The sequence below is a fragment of the Syngnathus acus genome, chromosome 9, assembly GCF_901709675.1.
Source record: "Syngnathus acus chromosome 9, fSynAcu1.2, whole genome shotgun sequence".
NCBI lineage: Eukaryota > Metazoa > Chordata > Actinopteri > Syngnathiformes > Syngnathidae > Syngnathus > Syngnathus acus.
The window spans coordinates 89,934-104,297 of NC_051094.1; the positions used below are offsets into that span (position 1 = coordinate 89,934).

Here is a 14,364-nt window from a genome sequence, read left to right on the forward strand (position 1 = left end):
GAACCAAGCAAGAATATCACGTGCGCTCCAATGAAAATCTGAACAGAGACCGAATTTCCGAATGAGCTAGTGACGACGTCAAAGAAGGTGAATAAATTCTGTGCCGGTACGTGGACAAATGGGGATGGGTTAAATTTCACCACACCCAGATGTGTGTGTGACGATGATCATTGGGACTTTAACTTTAATCGGGAGTATAGGGCGCACGCGTGCGCCACTCACTGCGCCGATTGGACGAGACGCCTCGTCCTCTGATGACGCCTTCAGCCCGAATCGTTTTGGGATGACGGATGGACGGACGGACGGACGGACGGATGGGCCCCGTGCGTGTGAGATCGCAGGTCACGTAACTTCCTGGGGCGGAGACAGACGGACATTTCATGAGGACAGACACGCTCACAACTTATGAAATATTCATCGCACGCACATCAAGTTCAACTGTACTTACAGAGCACTTTGCTGTACTTAACGCGCGCGCGCACTCACCGTTAAAAGCTGCCCAGGAGAGCGGAGGCAGATCATTTCAACCGCAGAGGCTACTGACTTCACCGCCTCGCTCGGCAACACCACGCCCCCCCCACACACACACCGCCGAAATTCTAATCGGCAGCATTTGATTTGGACGGGACACTGGGGCATCATCGCGCGCGTGCGTGCGTTTGCGCAAACACGACGCCGTTACAAGCACACTTGCGCACCCAGTGGGCATTCTGATGTCAATTCAACATCAAGATCACAACAAACACTGAGGTTTGATGTCTTTGCGATGGTCAGTTGACATCAGGTCAGATGCCCACTGGGCACATGACGACCCAAAAGTCGCAGAAAGCAAGCCCAACACGTACTGAGACTCACAACCACAAAGACACACGGCAAGCACACTAATAACTGGCCTACACTCATCACGTTACAACCACACGCGTTGGAGGGAGGCGCACACGACCGGGTATGACATCATCAATCAGGCCATCTGGACCAAGAATAAATAAATAAATAAATGGATCCATTATTAATGGAACGAAAAAGATGGCCGCCGCAGGACGTGTTCATAAAGACACAGGAAGTCAGAAAGAAGGAGCTTCTTTATTAGCCCTCATGGTTAAATCATCATGTTCACCTTCGTCTTCCTCACCCATCAGTCCATAAAAAGTCCAAGGTTACATTTGGACAAACGTCCATTAGAAAAGCAGAACAAAACAAAAAAAATCAAGTTTGGCGGAGCCGCGAATAAAGGAAACGGGGACGTCCCCAGCCATTCGTTTCCCGACCTTGGAGTCGCCTTCCGGGCCAACGAGCTAATTGGCTAATCGGCCGCTCTCGGGCTCGCCAGATGTTAGCTTTAGCATTTAGCATAGGAGTCTTGAGAAGAGCTTTTCCTTGTTGGCAGGTGACGACGGAAAAAAAAGAAAATAAATCCTTGGGAAGCAATGACATGTTCACGTAGCATTAGCAATTGTAGTACATTATCAAAGCCAATATTGCTCAAAATTTGGAGTGATTCAAGAGATGGGGAATTCCCGTTCCGAATCACTACCGCAGCATTTTTATAGATCAGACGATACCATTGACTCTGTGGCTGGGTTAGGGGCCTCCTCTATGAAAACCATGAATCTGATTTATCATTAATCATTATAAAGCAAACAAAACAAAATTTATTCCGATGTGACATGTACATGTAGCATATTAGCTCATGATCAAACCAAATATTCATAAACATTTAAATAGAGCCCTGAACCCAACTCCTCATCATCATGGTCACACACACACACGCACACACACACACACCTGACAAAACATCTGTGGTCCGACACACGCTATGCTAGCGCCAAGCTAGCACCCTCCTTTTGCTGAGGCCAAGTGAAAACGGAAAGACGGTGGTGAATAAAGTGATAAAACAACAAACAGAGTGGGAACGTGAATGAATGCAAACTCATGAAAAAAGGACCGCTCTGACTTTAGCCACAAACAGGAAACTTAAGCGCTAATGTGCTAGTTTGGCACCGCCCACAGAGAAAACAAAGAGAGGATCACCTTATGCGGTAAACAAGATTAAAAACTCTCGCGAAACCAGGAAGAGGAACAAAATCGCACGGCCTCACTAGCACGTGGCCATCCGAGTCATGGCGAGATTGACGGCTGGCTCCATTGAAAAAGTGACGTCCGTCCATCCGTCCGAGTGTAAAGAAGCACGCTCGTGGCTTTCTTTCCTTAAGGCTGGCTGACACACAAGAAACGGGGAGCTAAAGTGCTCATTTGATGGAATTTGCCATTCCTTCAAACTCATCCTCGTGACAGGCCGCAAGCACTTTAGCCACCGACAGCTGCGCACGCATATTACGAGCGCCGACCAAAAGTTCCACCGCGCCGTCCTGAGTCCGACCCCACAATAGACAAGAGTTAAGAACCCAAAGAAAAACAAACTTAGTCACTATTGCTAGCATATCCAAATTGCGGACTCCTAATGGTTTCAAACGAGAAACACAAAGTCACCTTTTTGTCCGACGCCATGAAATCATCCACAGAGAGAAAAAAAAAAAAGGCATAACAATCTGCAGCATGCTTAAAACTATATTGTCGTCGTCTTCCTCAAGACTGCGAGGCATCACGTGGTGAAAAGACAAAGAAAAAAAACAAAAGGCGGTGTGAACTTTGTTCAAACTTGTCCACGGTGGGATTGGATTACACCCAAAAAAAAGGCCAAACAGGAAGTCCAACAATTCGGAGGTTAAAACCAAAAGAGCACTTCCTGTGTCTGCTGTTAATTTGCTCTTCGAAGGGAGGGAGGGAGGCGTGGCGTCCGAGGGATGGAGGGAGGGGCCTCCTAGTGATCCTACAGAGACAGGAAATGACATCGTCAACATCAAATAGGCCGTGTCAAAAACAACGCAAAAGGCAATTAAAGGCAAAGTGCAAATATGAACCCAGCTATTGGGCACTGTTAGTGAGCCGGCCCGTGCAGGGCCCAAAGGCTTGACCGAGCCCAGCGAAACCGCTTTGCCGCCCCCTACTGGCCGGTCGCAGCGGGCTTCGGCACGAGCGGAACGAAGCGGCCGGATGTGTGTGTGATGACATCGCTACCCGTGCTCTACCTGGATCTGGGCGGGGTTCCACAAGTAGGGCTGCTGGCGGTAATACTCAGCCAGCGCCGCCGTGTAGTCGGGCAGCGAACTCTGCTGGGACGACTGACCTGAGCGAGTGCGCACGCACGCACGCACGCACAAACGAGAAACACGCACACACACAAAGAGACCCCGGCAACGTCACAAGCAGCCATCGAGTCGAGTAAAAAGTGTTTTGGCGTACTTTGTTTCTTGTAGTAGTCCTCCCACGCTTTGCCATAGTCACTCATCACGCCGGCGGGCTGGCCCTGCGGACCTGCACGCACGGGGGCACGGAGATGAGGAGTTGCCACGGAGACGGCGGGGGGTGCGCGCGCGCGTTACCAGGGTCCTGCTGCGTGGCGTTCTGCCAGCCCGTCTGGTAGGTGTTCCCCCACACGCCCGTCAAGAAGGTCTGAGCAGTGCCGCAGCTGCAAAAGCGCCACATCAATGCCTTGCGGAGAGGAGCGCGCACGCACGCCACTGTGATGGCGGGCGGGGACCTACTTCTGGTGGGCGGGCCCTTGCGCAAAGGGGCCGAAGCCGAATCCTCCGTTACTCACGATGCCGGAACCCTGCAGACAAAAGAAGGCGCAGGGGCGAGAGGGCGCGTGGGCATCCCGGCCCCAAACGCGTCTCACCCACCCCGATTTTGTCGTCGATGAGCTGCCGCGCGTGCTCCATCTGCTGCGCCGAGCCCCGGATGGTGAAGACGCGGGCGTTGGGGTCGGTAGAGGGCGGCGGGTTTCTCTGGAGCTCCACGTGGGCGCCAGACTGCTGGTTGATGCTCTTGATGCTTTCGCCACCTGCGAGCTCAGCCGTTAGCTTAGCGCTTAGCATCACGGCGGCGGCAACGGCTTGCCTTTGCCGATGACCAGGCCGCACTTGTCCGCCGGGATGGTGTAGGTGACCTCCTGTAGGGGTCCGGGGGAACCCATGGTCCAATCCCCGCGGCCTCTGGCCCGGTTGGCCCTCAGCGCCGAGCCAAAGCCGTCGCGCTCCTGAATGGCGGAGGGAGGGAGGGAGGGAGGGAGGGAGGGAGGAAGGAAGGCCAAAGCATTTGAGACCAAGACAAAGCGAACCACGCTGCCTGCTTTCAAAGGCTAAATGGATCTGGGGCTTACCTGCGCCGTCCGGATGAGCTCGTTGATGAGATGCAGCGCGTGCTGACAGCGTTCCGGCTGGCCCATCACCATGGCAACGCGCTCCGGACTGACGCCGTCGTCTGCGGAGGAGACGAGGGCCACGCTAAGGTTCCCCCCGAAACCGACGGGGCGCGAGCGGGCGCTACCTGTTTTAAACTGGACGCGCACTCCAGCGTCATTCTGAATCTTCTTGATCATTTCGCCGTTGCGGCCGATGACGATGCCCACCGCAAACCTCGGAACGGGAACCTGCCAAAAGAGGGAAGGAGAGGCGGCGGCGTCAGGCCCGTCCAGGCCCGGCGAGGCGGATCGAGCGCCTTTTACTTCAGCCGCGCGTACGTCAAGGCCGGCTCCTCCCGGCCGGGCAGAGAAGTCGCCGCGTCCCCCCCGGAAGTCGCCGTCCTTCTCCCGGATCACCTCCAGCACCAGCTCCTTGGCCGCCTGCAACGGACACGCTTCAGAGAAAGCTCGCGCTCGGGCCGGAGAGTGAATCAACGTGGATCCGGGAGGCTTTGGGCACCTGAACCTTGTACGGGTCGCCGGAGATGCGGAGAGGTTTATCTGCTCCCGTGGGCATGGGACCGTCTTGGATCATCATCATCTTCACGCCGGCGCGCTCCTGACGTGCACACCGGGCCGAGGTCAACGCGCGCGCGCGGCCAGAGCGAGCAGAAGACTCCCTTACCTGCAGCTGCTTGATGGTTTCGCCCCCCCGGCCGATCACCAGCCCCACCTTGCTGGCCGGGATCAGCATCTCCTGCACCAGGGCGCCGCCCTCCAAGTCGCCGGGGAAGCCGGGGCCGTTCCTGCAGCGCTCCACGATTTGAACCAGGAGACGCTTGGCCTGCCTACGCCGCGCACACGCACAACCACCTCAAAGCTTCATTGATATGCAAACACGCAAAGACACGTGCGCTCGTACTGACGCAAAGACACAAACGCAAAGCGAGCATAGCAGCGGCACGTCGGCCACTCACTCGATGCACTCGGGCGTCCCGGTCAGGGAACAGGGCCGCTCCAGCAGACCGCCGCTATCTAGGCAGGGTCACACGCGCGCGCCCACACATAGACACACACACACACACACACACACACAAACACATACATACACACGCACGCACGCACGCCATCAGCAGAGGCGCCAGTCACGGACCCGTTGCCAGCGGCGGGGACTCACCGGCGGCGATCTGGATCTTGCATCCCGACTCCAGCTGGATCCTGGTGATCTGCTCGCCGCCCCGGCCAATGACTGCCACGCACGCGCGCACAGGAGTGTGAGAAGGCGCGGGCGGGTGAGCAAGCGGGCGGGCGGAGGACAGCCACTTACTGAAGCCCACCATCCTGTCGGGGACCTTGTAGTCCTCCGTCAGCACCCTGAAACACGCACAGCCGCTCAAGATGCCGCACTGGGCTGCAGCGCAAGTGCACCGCTCATACCTTTGGTGGCCCCCTGCTGACACTTGGCTACCTAAACGCAAACATACAGGCGCACAAACAGAGACGATGTCAGTCAGCAAGCTAACACGCTAAGTGAGACAACATCACGGCATACGATCCAAAAGAGCACCGAGGACATCGTGGGTCGGCCGCAGCTCTCACCTGCGTCGTCTCGCTTGTAATAGAGCGACGGCTCAGCGCTCGCCGGCGAGCCGTCCATGTGCGGCACCGCCTCGCCCATCTTTCCCACCATCTGGGGAGCGCAGAAAGTGTGCTCATTGGGCCACACTAACACAACAAGTTTGCGTGCTCGTAACCGTGAACGCCCGCCGAGAGGCAAATGGAGCACTTGTGCGCCAGTCGCTGCACTAAACCTTTTTGTCCGTTAGCTTGTTAGCTGCGAAGTGGACAAATGGATGATCATTGACATGTCCATGGGGAGGGGAGGGGCAGGGCGGGGCAGGGGAGTTCCCCGAGTCAGGGCACGCAGCGTTCATGTTGACAGAGACATGTCAAATCATTTGCAAGTACCAGCAAGTTTGTTGACTCGGGGCTGTGCGGCCAGGCCTGGCCCGGCCCGGCCCAGCCCGGCCCAGCTACTGGCCCGGGGACCGCTGTTTAGAGATCACCGTGTTCGCATAGGATATGTGATGCATGCCAGAGAAAGTCAAAGTTGACCTGAATTAGTGCACCAAAAGGTGCTGTTGAAGGCTTGCTTGTTTGTTTGAGAGTTCAACACATCGTGTTTGCGTTTGACTCGAGTCAATCTGGAAATTGGGGTCCACATGACAAAACTTCATAATTTGGACCCCACACGTGTGTGTGTGTTTTCACTCGCAGCCCTTCAGTTTACTGAGTTAGTCTACAAACATGTGTGTGTTACTTAGTACACTAAACAAGTCGTTGATTGTTAAGTTTGTTTGTTGGCGAGTTCAACAAGTTGGCAGGCCGAGTGACACGTGTGGACGCCAACAACCTCCCCCAACGCGTCGTCGTCGTCGTCTCACCCCCCCCAACTTTGGCGTGACAGCTCGTCAAAGTCTCCCCCCAAAAGTCTCTCCCGGCGGGGGCGGGAGGATTGGGGGGCCTTGTGTCAGTAGCGTAAAAGTCGTCCAAAGTGGCTCAACTAGCTTAGCCTGCTAGTTGGCGTGCGTGCGCGCTGCACTCGCGCGCGTCTCGTCCAAGTTGCGAGCGGTCGGCGGTCCGAAAGCAGGCAAAAAAAGTGTGGGGACTCGACGGAAGAGGCGCGTTGGGGGACCGCGGGGGCTGCGGGAGTCTGTGGCCGGCGGCCCCTCGGCGGAGGTTACCTGGCGGGCCCGCTGCAGCGCGTCGGCCAGGCCGTCCGACTTGAGCGCCGGCTGGCCGATCGAGGCCTGTCCTCCAGCCTGCACCAGCTCCGCCATTACAGCGCCACTAGCTCGCTAGCCGTTAGCTTGCTAGCGCTAGCTCAGCTCTCGGCCAGGCGCAGATGCTCTCTTAGGGCACAGAGGGCTCACTCGACCGGCCTGTCGGCCGGCCCACCCGCACTCACAATTCCGGGGCGAGACGCGAGTAGGAGAGGAGGTGGCGAGCCGGCGCCATTGCGCTCGTGCGGCAAGGAAGGAGCGGAAGGTGACGGAAGAAGGCTTTTGAAGAAGCGTCGCGCCCTTTCCAACTCGTCGAGCGCGTCCTGTCGCGCTGAGGAGACGATCTGTGCCGCGCGCGGCTGTCTCAGCTGGCTGTCGCTTCCGCTTCCGCGTCGAATCACGTGGTCCCGCGGGCGCCACAGGTGGCAGACTAAAGTTCCCAAAACGGTGCCCGAAAGGTTCCCCGACGGCAAGGACTCTTGACAACGAGTGCAAACACGCCGCCTCGTTTCCAACTCTTGTCCCGTTGCATATACTGTAGGATACGCGCGCACGTAGTCTGGATTATGTACGGCCCCTTACTCCCCAGTGTACCATCAATCATTGATTTGTGCATGGCTTTAGGGCCCACATTACACCATTAAATTGAAGAAGAAAAAAAAGAAAGGATAACTAGGTTAACATTGTTTACTTGCAATTTGATGCTTTTAGACGTTTTCACTCATAATGCAATCTGCATAATTCACAATTGACCTGTTTTTCACTTATGTTGCAATCCGCATCATGCATATGCACGCTCGGATGTTTCCCGTCGACGTCCAACAAACTCGTGACGTCTTCCCCTTCACTCGATGCACGCGCACAAGTCAAGAAGCGGCTTCTTCGCCGTCCTGACTCTGGTCCGCGTGACCTTGGTGGTCATCCTCCTCCCTCGCCCCAAATTTTTCAAGAAATATTGAAAAGGCTGTTGTTTTTTTGTGTGTAATGACGCTACTGCCGATAAAAGACAAAGGTCCGGATTAGACGCGTTCCATTTTCAAGGCGTGTTTTTCGCTCTGTGCCTTAGTAAAGCGAATGACGTTGATGCATGTTGAAAGGATGTGCACCTTGGTTTCTAGTTGAAGGAAGCGTGTTCGTTTCAAAAACGTTGAGCCCAACTGTCAAATGTTTATTCAAGTGAAGATGCAATACTACCATTGAAATGACATTTCCATGCAAAATGGCCAAATAGATTGGGTGTCGAGCCAGGGTGGACCAATACCATTCTTGGAGTCGCATTGCTTAGTCAGGCATGCAAGAAAACACGGAGAAAGGGAGTCAATCATGTCGGAGGGATCCATTTTGGTTGGCCCGTTGGCTTCTCCCCCCCCCCCCCTCAATTTCCACTCAGTCAAGTGAGTCATGTTGGCAAACGCGCCCTCACAAAATTCTCAAGGCCATGCGTCCGTCTGTCCGCATTCGTCACTTCCTTTCTAGCCGAGGAGACGAAGAGGAGCGGAAGAGGAGAGCCGGCGTTTGGCTGCTCTTGTTTAGGCCTACGTGCAGCTTAGATTCATTGACAACCCCCCCACCACCACCACTCATGTCAAATCTTACAAAATGTCACTGAATTCCATCAAAACGCTTTACAGTGACTGCGTGTGCGGTTTTTTTTTACAATTATGTCCCGTTCACAAATAGACAAACAATACACAAACACACGTATACACAAACACACATATACACATATACACACACACACATATACACACACACACATATACACACACACACACACACACACACACACACACACACACACACACACACACACACACACACACACACACACACACACACACACACACACACACACACACACACACACACACACACACACACACAGACCAACCTTCACCACCCCCTACAAAGACGACACAGTATGACGAGACACACAAACAGATAGAGAGCCACAAGTACACGCACAGTCCCCCTCAATGGTCCTCCCCCAAAATGTGCCGTAGACCCCCTCCCTCCCCGCGACCTTGCGCAGCTGGTGCCGCTGAAAGGAATCGAGCCTGCAGCCAATCCACGCTCACCTCGGTTGGCGCGCCATTGTGTCCGAGGCAAATGTTCTTTTGTGGTCCCTTTTCACCATTTTGACCTTTTCATCATCTCATGGGGACGCAAAGTACTTGACCTCTCACCCCTCGCCCCACCCGCACTCGCAAGCACGCACGTACGCGTGCGTGGGTGCGTGCGCATAACGCCCATCGGCGCGCTTTCGGCGACCATGCACGTCCACGAATGCGTCTACAATGAAGTCAATTTGCGCCGATTGCGGGTAAAGGTCCGAATTCGGGTCGGGAAAGCGTCGAATCCCGTCGACACGCCTCAGCGGACGGAGCCGCTTGCGCGTGAAAAAGAAAGGGTGCTTGTGTCGGGCAGGTGCTGCATGGAGCCACCGTCACCGACATCAGCTTCCCTGTGCTGTGCGGTGACACACGCTTCAATTGTCTCTACATCTATCTGCATGTGTCCTCGGAGGTGCGGGCGGGCGGGCGCGACGGGTGGGGGTACTAATGAGTGCTTATTGTCTTCATGTCCATTACGACTGCTTCAATTCATTAGCACCGCGCGCGTCTACAATGAAGTCAATTTGCAGACTTGCATTGAAAAGTTCTTGACGGCGGGCCAGAGAAATCCAAAACAAAGGAAGCTAAAACTCTTATCAGTGTGGTGGGTGCATGGGAGTGAAAAGATTGGATTGGACTGGAATGCAAATGGAAGATTTGAATGACTTCGAACAGGTGACCGACTCGTCGCGGGACATCCATCACAAACCACAAAACGTCTATCAATTGATAATCTTTACAAAATATTCACTTTTGACGCACCAAAACGTGACAAAAGGTATCTGGACACACACACAAATTACACACACACACACACATATATATATATATTATACATACACACACACACACACAATATAACAAATATATAAATACACACACACACACCCACACACACACATCTAGACGCAATATCCTAAAAATATAATAATAACGTCAATCTCCATTTCACGTCTATCACATCATTACGCACACACACCGATTGTGTATGCGCGCACTGGGCGCATGTCTGCTTCCTGAAAAATACAAGTTGAGAGGCAAGCGAGCAGCAATCGAGCTCAGCAGAGCTCCGCCTGCCTTCTCACCGTGAGTGACACGCATGCGCATCTTTGCGGCTGCATTGGGGCGAGAGTAAACCTTCATCACGATTTCTTTCATTTAAAGAAAGAAATATCAAATCATTTCACGCAGTCAGTACAAATCACGCTGTGCTACGTTAAAATCTCCATTATTCATAAATAAAGTTTCTGATCTATGTCAAGTTTTGCGCGGTTCCTCCCATTTGATCGCAATCCCAATTGACGATGGCGACCATTGTCGAGTGACGTCACATTGTGGTACGACATCTAAAGTCGGACCTCCCGGTTCAAAGGGTTGTTGCGCATGGGGCTCGGGTTTTAGTGGGATTTTTCCTACTTTCCATTTTCCACGAATGCAGCTTTACAGTTTGTCGTCATGGGAGCGCGGCGCGCTAATTGCACCTTAATTGCAGGTTAGCCGCCAAGGACGCTTGATCACCGGGGGGGCTGGGGGTAGTCCGCCCGTCACTCACACGTCACTTGAGCGCACGCAAGAGCGGGGAACACACGCGCGCACGCACCTTGATGAACACTCTCCGACGAGCGCGCGCGCGCGCGCACACACTTGTCGTTCGCGTGGAGGAGCAATTGCAAATCTGAGCAAGTGAAAAAAGTCAAGCAGCGCGACGATGGCGTCAAGTCACGCGCGTGTTCGTTCGAAAGGAAAGAGCGCGCGCGCGCAGAAGAGGGACGCGCGTCCTTGGACTTAATGGCTTGTCAATGACAAAAGACGCGCGCTTGCTTGCAAATGGAGTTTAAGAGAAAGAAAAAGCTCGTCAGGAGCTCATTCGAGGCACTTTTGTGACCTCGCGGCAGCTGAGCTTTTATGGAGGACAGGGAAGAGAAAAAACCCATCTCTGAAAAGCATTTTCAAACTATTTCGTTGCATGTTCCAATGACGATTTTCATTCAGGCGGCCCGATGAGAGTCAAGGGCCGATCACAATTCAAATCCTCACATCCCAATTGTTTGATTTATCCATCGATCAATTGCTTGCTATTGCCGTTACTAAAGCTTTGGGAATTTGCTCTTCGTCTAAGCGTCGCAATTCCAAGAGTATTGCTGATGTGTTGAAAAATGAGTTTGAGAGCGCACGGCGCGGTTCTGCGGCGGCCCGCGAGTCCGGAGAGGAGAAGCGGCCGTATGCCCTCACACCATTTTGCTTCGCTTTGCGCGAGAAAGCGGCAAGACAACTCGATAGGGAGGCTAAGGCTAAATGATTAGGCGTTAGGTCCAGATTGAACGAACACGCGGTGTTTGCGACGCCAAGGTTACACTGCATGGCACAGGCGCACCATGCATGCAGCCGTCTGCTTTCTTTGGGGGCCAATCAATAAGTCATCATGCCACCATGCACGTGCACGGTCTTTTTCTTGAGCGTCCTTGGCGGGCGAGCCCGTTTGATCAAGCGCCGCTCGCATGCCCAAACAGGCAGACGCACGCGCGCGTTTATTTCCACCTGACGCGGAAGCGCAAAAAACAAATAAAACTCGCGCACGCGCGCGCCATTGCCTCTATTCAAATACATCCAGCAAGTGAGACATGCAGAGCTGCATGGAGAAAGAAAAGCAGCCACAACCAAAACAGATATTTGCCCCCGTGCACAATTTCATTTCATAGTTGCTAGGCAGAATCATGACATTTGCAAACTCGCAGAGTTTTGTCTTCCTAAAAGTGACATCAGTCAAATGTTGGCTGTTTTTGGACAATTCCGATTTGAGCGTGCGTCGTCAGCAATTGCGTCAAAGTTTCAAAAATAAAAATCAATCAGTCCCGCATTTGTTCACAAATACATATAAAGCATGATCTGTAGACGACCCTCTTGTACTGGATTCAGATTGCGAAAGAACCCGTGCGAAAAAAAATCATTCTGCCACCCAATGCATTGAGAATACACGGCAAACATTTACCGACACACTTTGACAAAGATCAAAGATGATGACCATTATTTTGCTCCTCGGATCATCTGTCAGCGATTTGTGGAGGCAGGTGGGCGGGCGGGCGCCTTTCCAAGCCCGCCGTAAAAGGCTGCCTCTCCGTCGCCATCTGCTGGCGGCATTGCCTCATCACCGCTCAAAGGCAAGGAAGGAAGGATGGAGGGAAAGGAGGGAGAAAGGAAGGGAAGAAAGGAGAGAAGGAAGCAAGAAAAAAAGCAAGCAAGCAAGGGAGGGAGGAAGGAAGGAAGGAAGGAAGGAAGGAAGGAAGGAAGGAAGGAAGGAAGGAAGGAAGGAAGGAAGGAAGGAAGGAAGGAAGGAAGGAAGGAAGGAAGGAAGGGTGCAGCTTCAGCCGGGGCGTTAGTACACAAAAGCGCCCATTGGATGTTCTTGTCAGCATCTCGCTAATCCTTTTTTTTTGAAACCGTGATTTCTGCAAATATTATCCCAAATCAGCTACAACTAGCTGTCAAGTGAGGTCACTTCCCCTTCCACCCGTCATGGGCTTTTAGGCCGGCCACCTGCGCGGGCAGAAGGATAAGAGCAGTTATTGCGGGCAGGCTGCCCAATGGCCAGCCAGCCAGCCACCAAGAGTCAAAAAGGGGCCGGCTCACCTGTCGAGCGAGCGAGCGAGCGAGCGAGCGGCCGCCTCGTCTTCGGCCGGTTCTGACACCACTTCCTGCTTTGCCCCGCCCCCCTCCTCTTCAAAACAGCCAATGGCATCCACGGTGATGAGCTCCTGCCCCTGAGCCTTCTGGGCGCGCACCTTCTGAGAGGGGCGCACGCTCGTCAGAGGGTGCCGACGGACGGACGGACGGACAGACAAACTCTCACCTGCACCTTGTGCTTGTCCGACTTCATGTGCTCCACAAACTTCCGGGGCGTCTTGAAACGACGACGGCACGCTGCACAGAACGGCCGCGCCACACGCTTAAGCGCCTGTCAGAAAACAAATGAGGCTGGGAAACGCGCACACGCCATCCATCAACTCACTTTGTGTCGTTTGGTCTGGCGATGGCTGATGACATCATGGCTAAAGTCACTCTGACAAGTGTCGCACCAACGGCGTCTCCTGGCGGACAAAGCAGGTCACAGCAGAGCCGGCGCCTGTGTTTGCGCGGAATTCGTAGGTTCCTACCTGTTGGTGAGCGCGCGCGTGACGACACTGACCGAATGCGCCATCTCCTCCCATTTGCTCACGTGATCTGAGCTGCTCATGTGCTCCACAAACATCTAAACACACGCACGCAGGTCAAAGATGATGGCTGCGAAAGTCTGGCGCTCGGCCGGCCTCCCGCCGTCCGCACCTGCATGGTGGAGCAGGCGACCCCGCACAGGTGACAGCGAAGCCCCGGAGCCGCCCGCCGCTCGCCGGCCATCTTGAAGGCGCGACCGTCGCCGCGCCGCTGGATAGTCACCTTCAGCGAAGACGCGCTCTGGAGAAGGCGCGAACACGGCAAGTGTTTCGGCGCTGCTGCGACAACGCGGTCGGCGCGGGGGCGACGACAAGTTTGACTCACCGGGCAAGTTTGGTAGCCGTGGCGACTCCCTGCTGCTGCTGCTGCTGCTGGCTCCGGAGGACAAACTCCATCGCTGCTGTCATCGGAGGGGAAAAGAGGCGGACGTTCCGGAGCAGCGCTCTGGCGCGCCGCTCCGACACGCGAGTCCACCCGCGAGTCCGCGCCCTCGTCACCGGCGGTCAACATGGCGGCGGTCTCCTCGGCTCCACATTGAAACGCACTTCAGGCGACAACGTCCATCGTCCTTCAATTGCTCAGCCCTGTTGAAGGTGTCGCGAGGGAGGGAGGGCGGTTTTTGGACCAGTAGACGTCATCCCCTGACGTCGCGAGTGCTCGGGAGGGAGTGCGGCAGCGACTCGCTTCCGGGTTTTGACGAAAGACGCTTGGCGAGCGAAAACCTTTTCGCCTCGTCTTCAATGAATCCCAAAGCGGCTTCTGAAGCCCTTAGAAGTGAGCCCGTCGGGGGCTCATCGGTATTGTTGGGTCGCGGGGTTCCGATGCTTCGGAGCGTGTATCGAGTAATCCAGGAAGTGTTTAGTGGCGCGCGCATCGAAGCATGTATGGTTGTGGAGCGGTGACGTCATCGATGACTTCGTGATTGGCTGACACACAGACAAGGCTTCGTCTGCTCGACGGGTGCCGTGATTGGCTGACACGTAAAAGCGTCTTGCCCGCGCATTTCGAGTTTCTG

General features: G+C 54.5%; 2 protein-coding genes and 1 long non-coding RNA gene across 7 annotated transcripts; all 3 read right to left on the reverse strand.

Moving 5' to 3' along the window:
* Window positions 1-1,064: 1,064 nt before the first annotated feature.
* On the reverse strand, window positions 1,065-7,466 carry LOC119126672 (far upstream element-binding protein 3-like). Of its 2 annotated transcripts, none has more exons than XM_037257966.1 (18): window positions 6,988-7,466; window positions 5,843-5,933; window positions 5,681-5,711; window positions 5,571-5,617; window positions 5,421-5,492; window positions 5,221-5,278; window positions 4,929-5,091; window positions 4,764-4,862; window positions 4,583-4,684; window positions 4,390-4,492; window positions 4,223-4,323; window positions 3,961-4,099; window positions 3,744-3,904; window positions 3,606-3,673; window positions 3,444-3,529; window positions 3,304-3,375; window positions 3,090-3,187; window positions 1,065-2,830 (listed from the first exon to the last, which is right to left on the reverse strand). In XM_037257966.1, the coding sequence occupies exons 1-18, from the start codon at window positions 7,081-7,083 to the stop codon at window positions 2,822-2,824; spliced, it is 1,596 nt and encodes a 531-aa protein (XP_037113861.1). In that variant the 5' UTR covers window positions 7,084-7,466; the 3' UTR covers window positions 1,065-2,821. The 2 variants fall into 2 exon arrangements, with proteins under 2 accessions (XP_037113861.1, XP_037113860.1); XM_037257965.1 differs by having other exon boundaries at window positions 4,568-4,684; window positions 6,988-7,462.
* On the reverse strand, window positions 1,065-9,926 carry LOC119126714. Its single transcript, XR_005098686.1, has 2 exons — window positions 8,858-9,926; window positions 1,065-1,785 (listed from the first exon to the last, which is right to left on the reverse strand). It is a non-coding gene; the product is annotated as an uncharacterized LOC119126714 (long non-coding RNA).
* A 1,879-nt stretch (window positions 9,927-11,805) lies between these two features.
* On the reverse strand, window positions 11,806-14,263 carry LOC119126703 (cip1-interacting zinc finger protein-like). 4 transcript variants are annotated; one of them, XM_037258034.1, is made up of 7 exons: window positions 13,674-14,263; window positions 13,461-13,589; window positions 13,292-13,386; window positions 13,147-13,225; window positions 12,994-13,092; window positions 12,768-12,919; window positions 11,806-12,674 (listed from the first exon to the last, which is right to left on the reverse strand). In XM_037258034.1, exons 1-7 carry the CDS (start codon window positions 13,857-13,859, stop codon window positions 12,662-12,664), a joined length of 753 nt encoding a protein of 250 aa, XP_037113929.1. In that variant the 5' UTR covers window positions 13,860-14,263; the 3' UTR covers window positions 11,806-12,661. The 4 variants fall into 4 exon arrangements, with proteins under 4 accessions (XP_037113929.1, XP_037113928.1, XP_037113927.1 ...); XM_037258033.1 differs by having other exon boundaries at window positions 12,768-12,922; XM_037258032.1 differs by having other exon boundaries at window positions 12,988-13,092.
* Window positions 14,264-14,364: the final 101 nt, after the last annotated feature.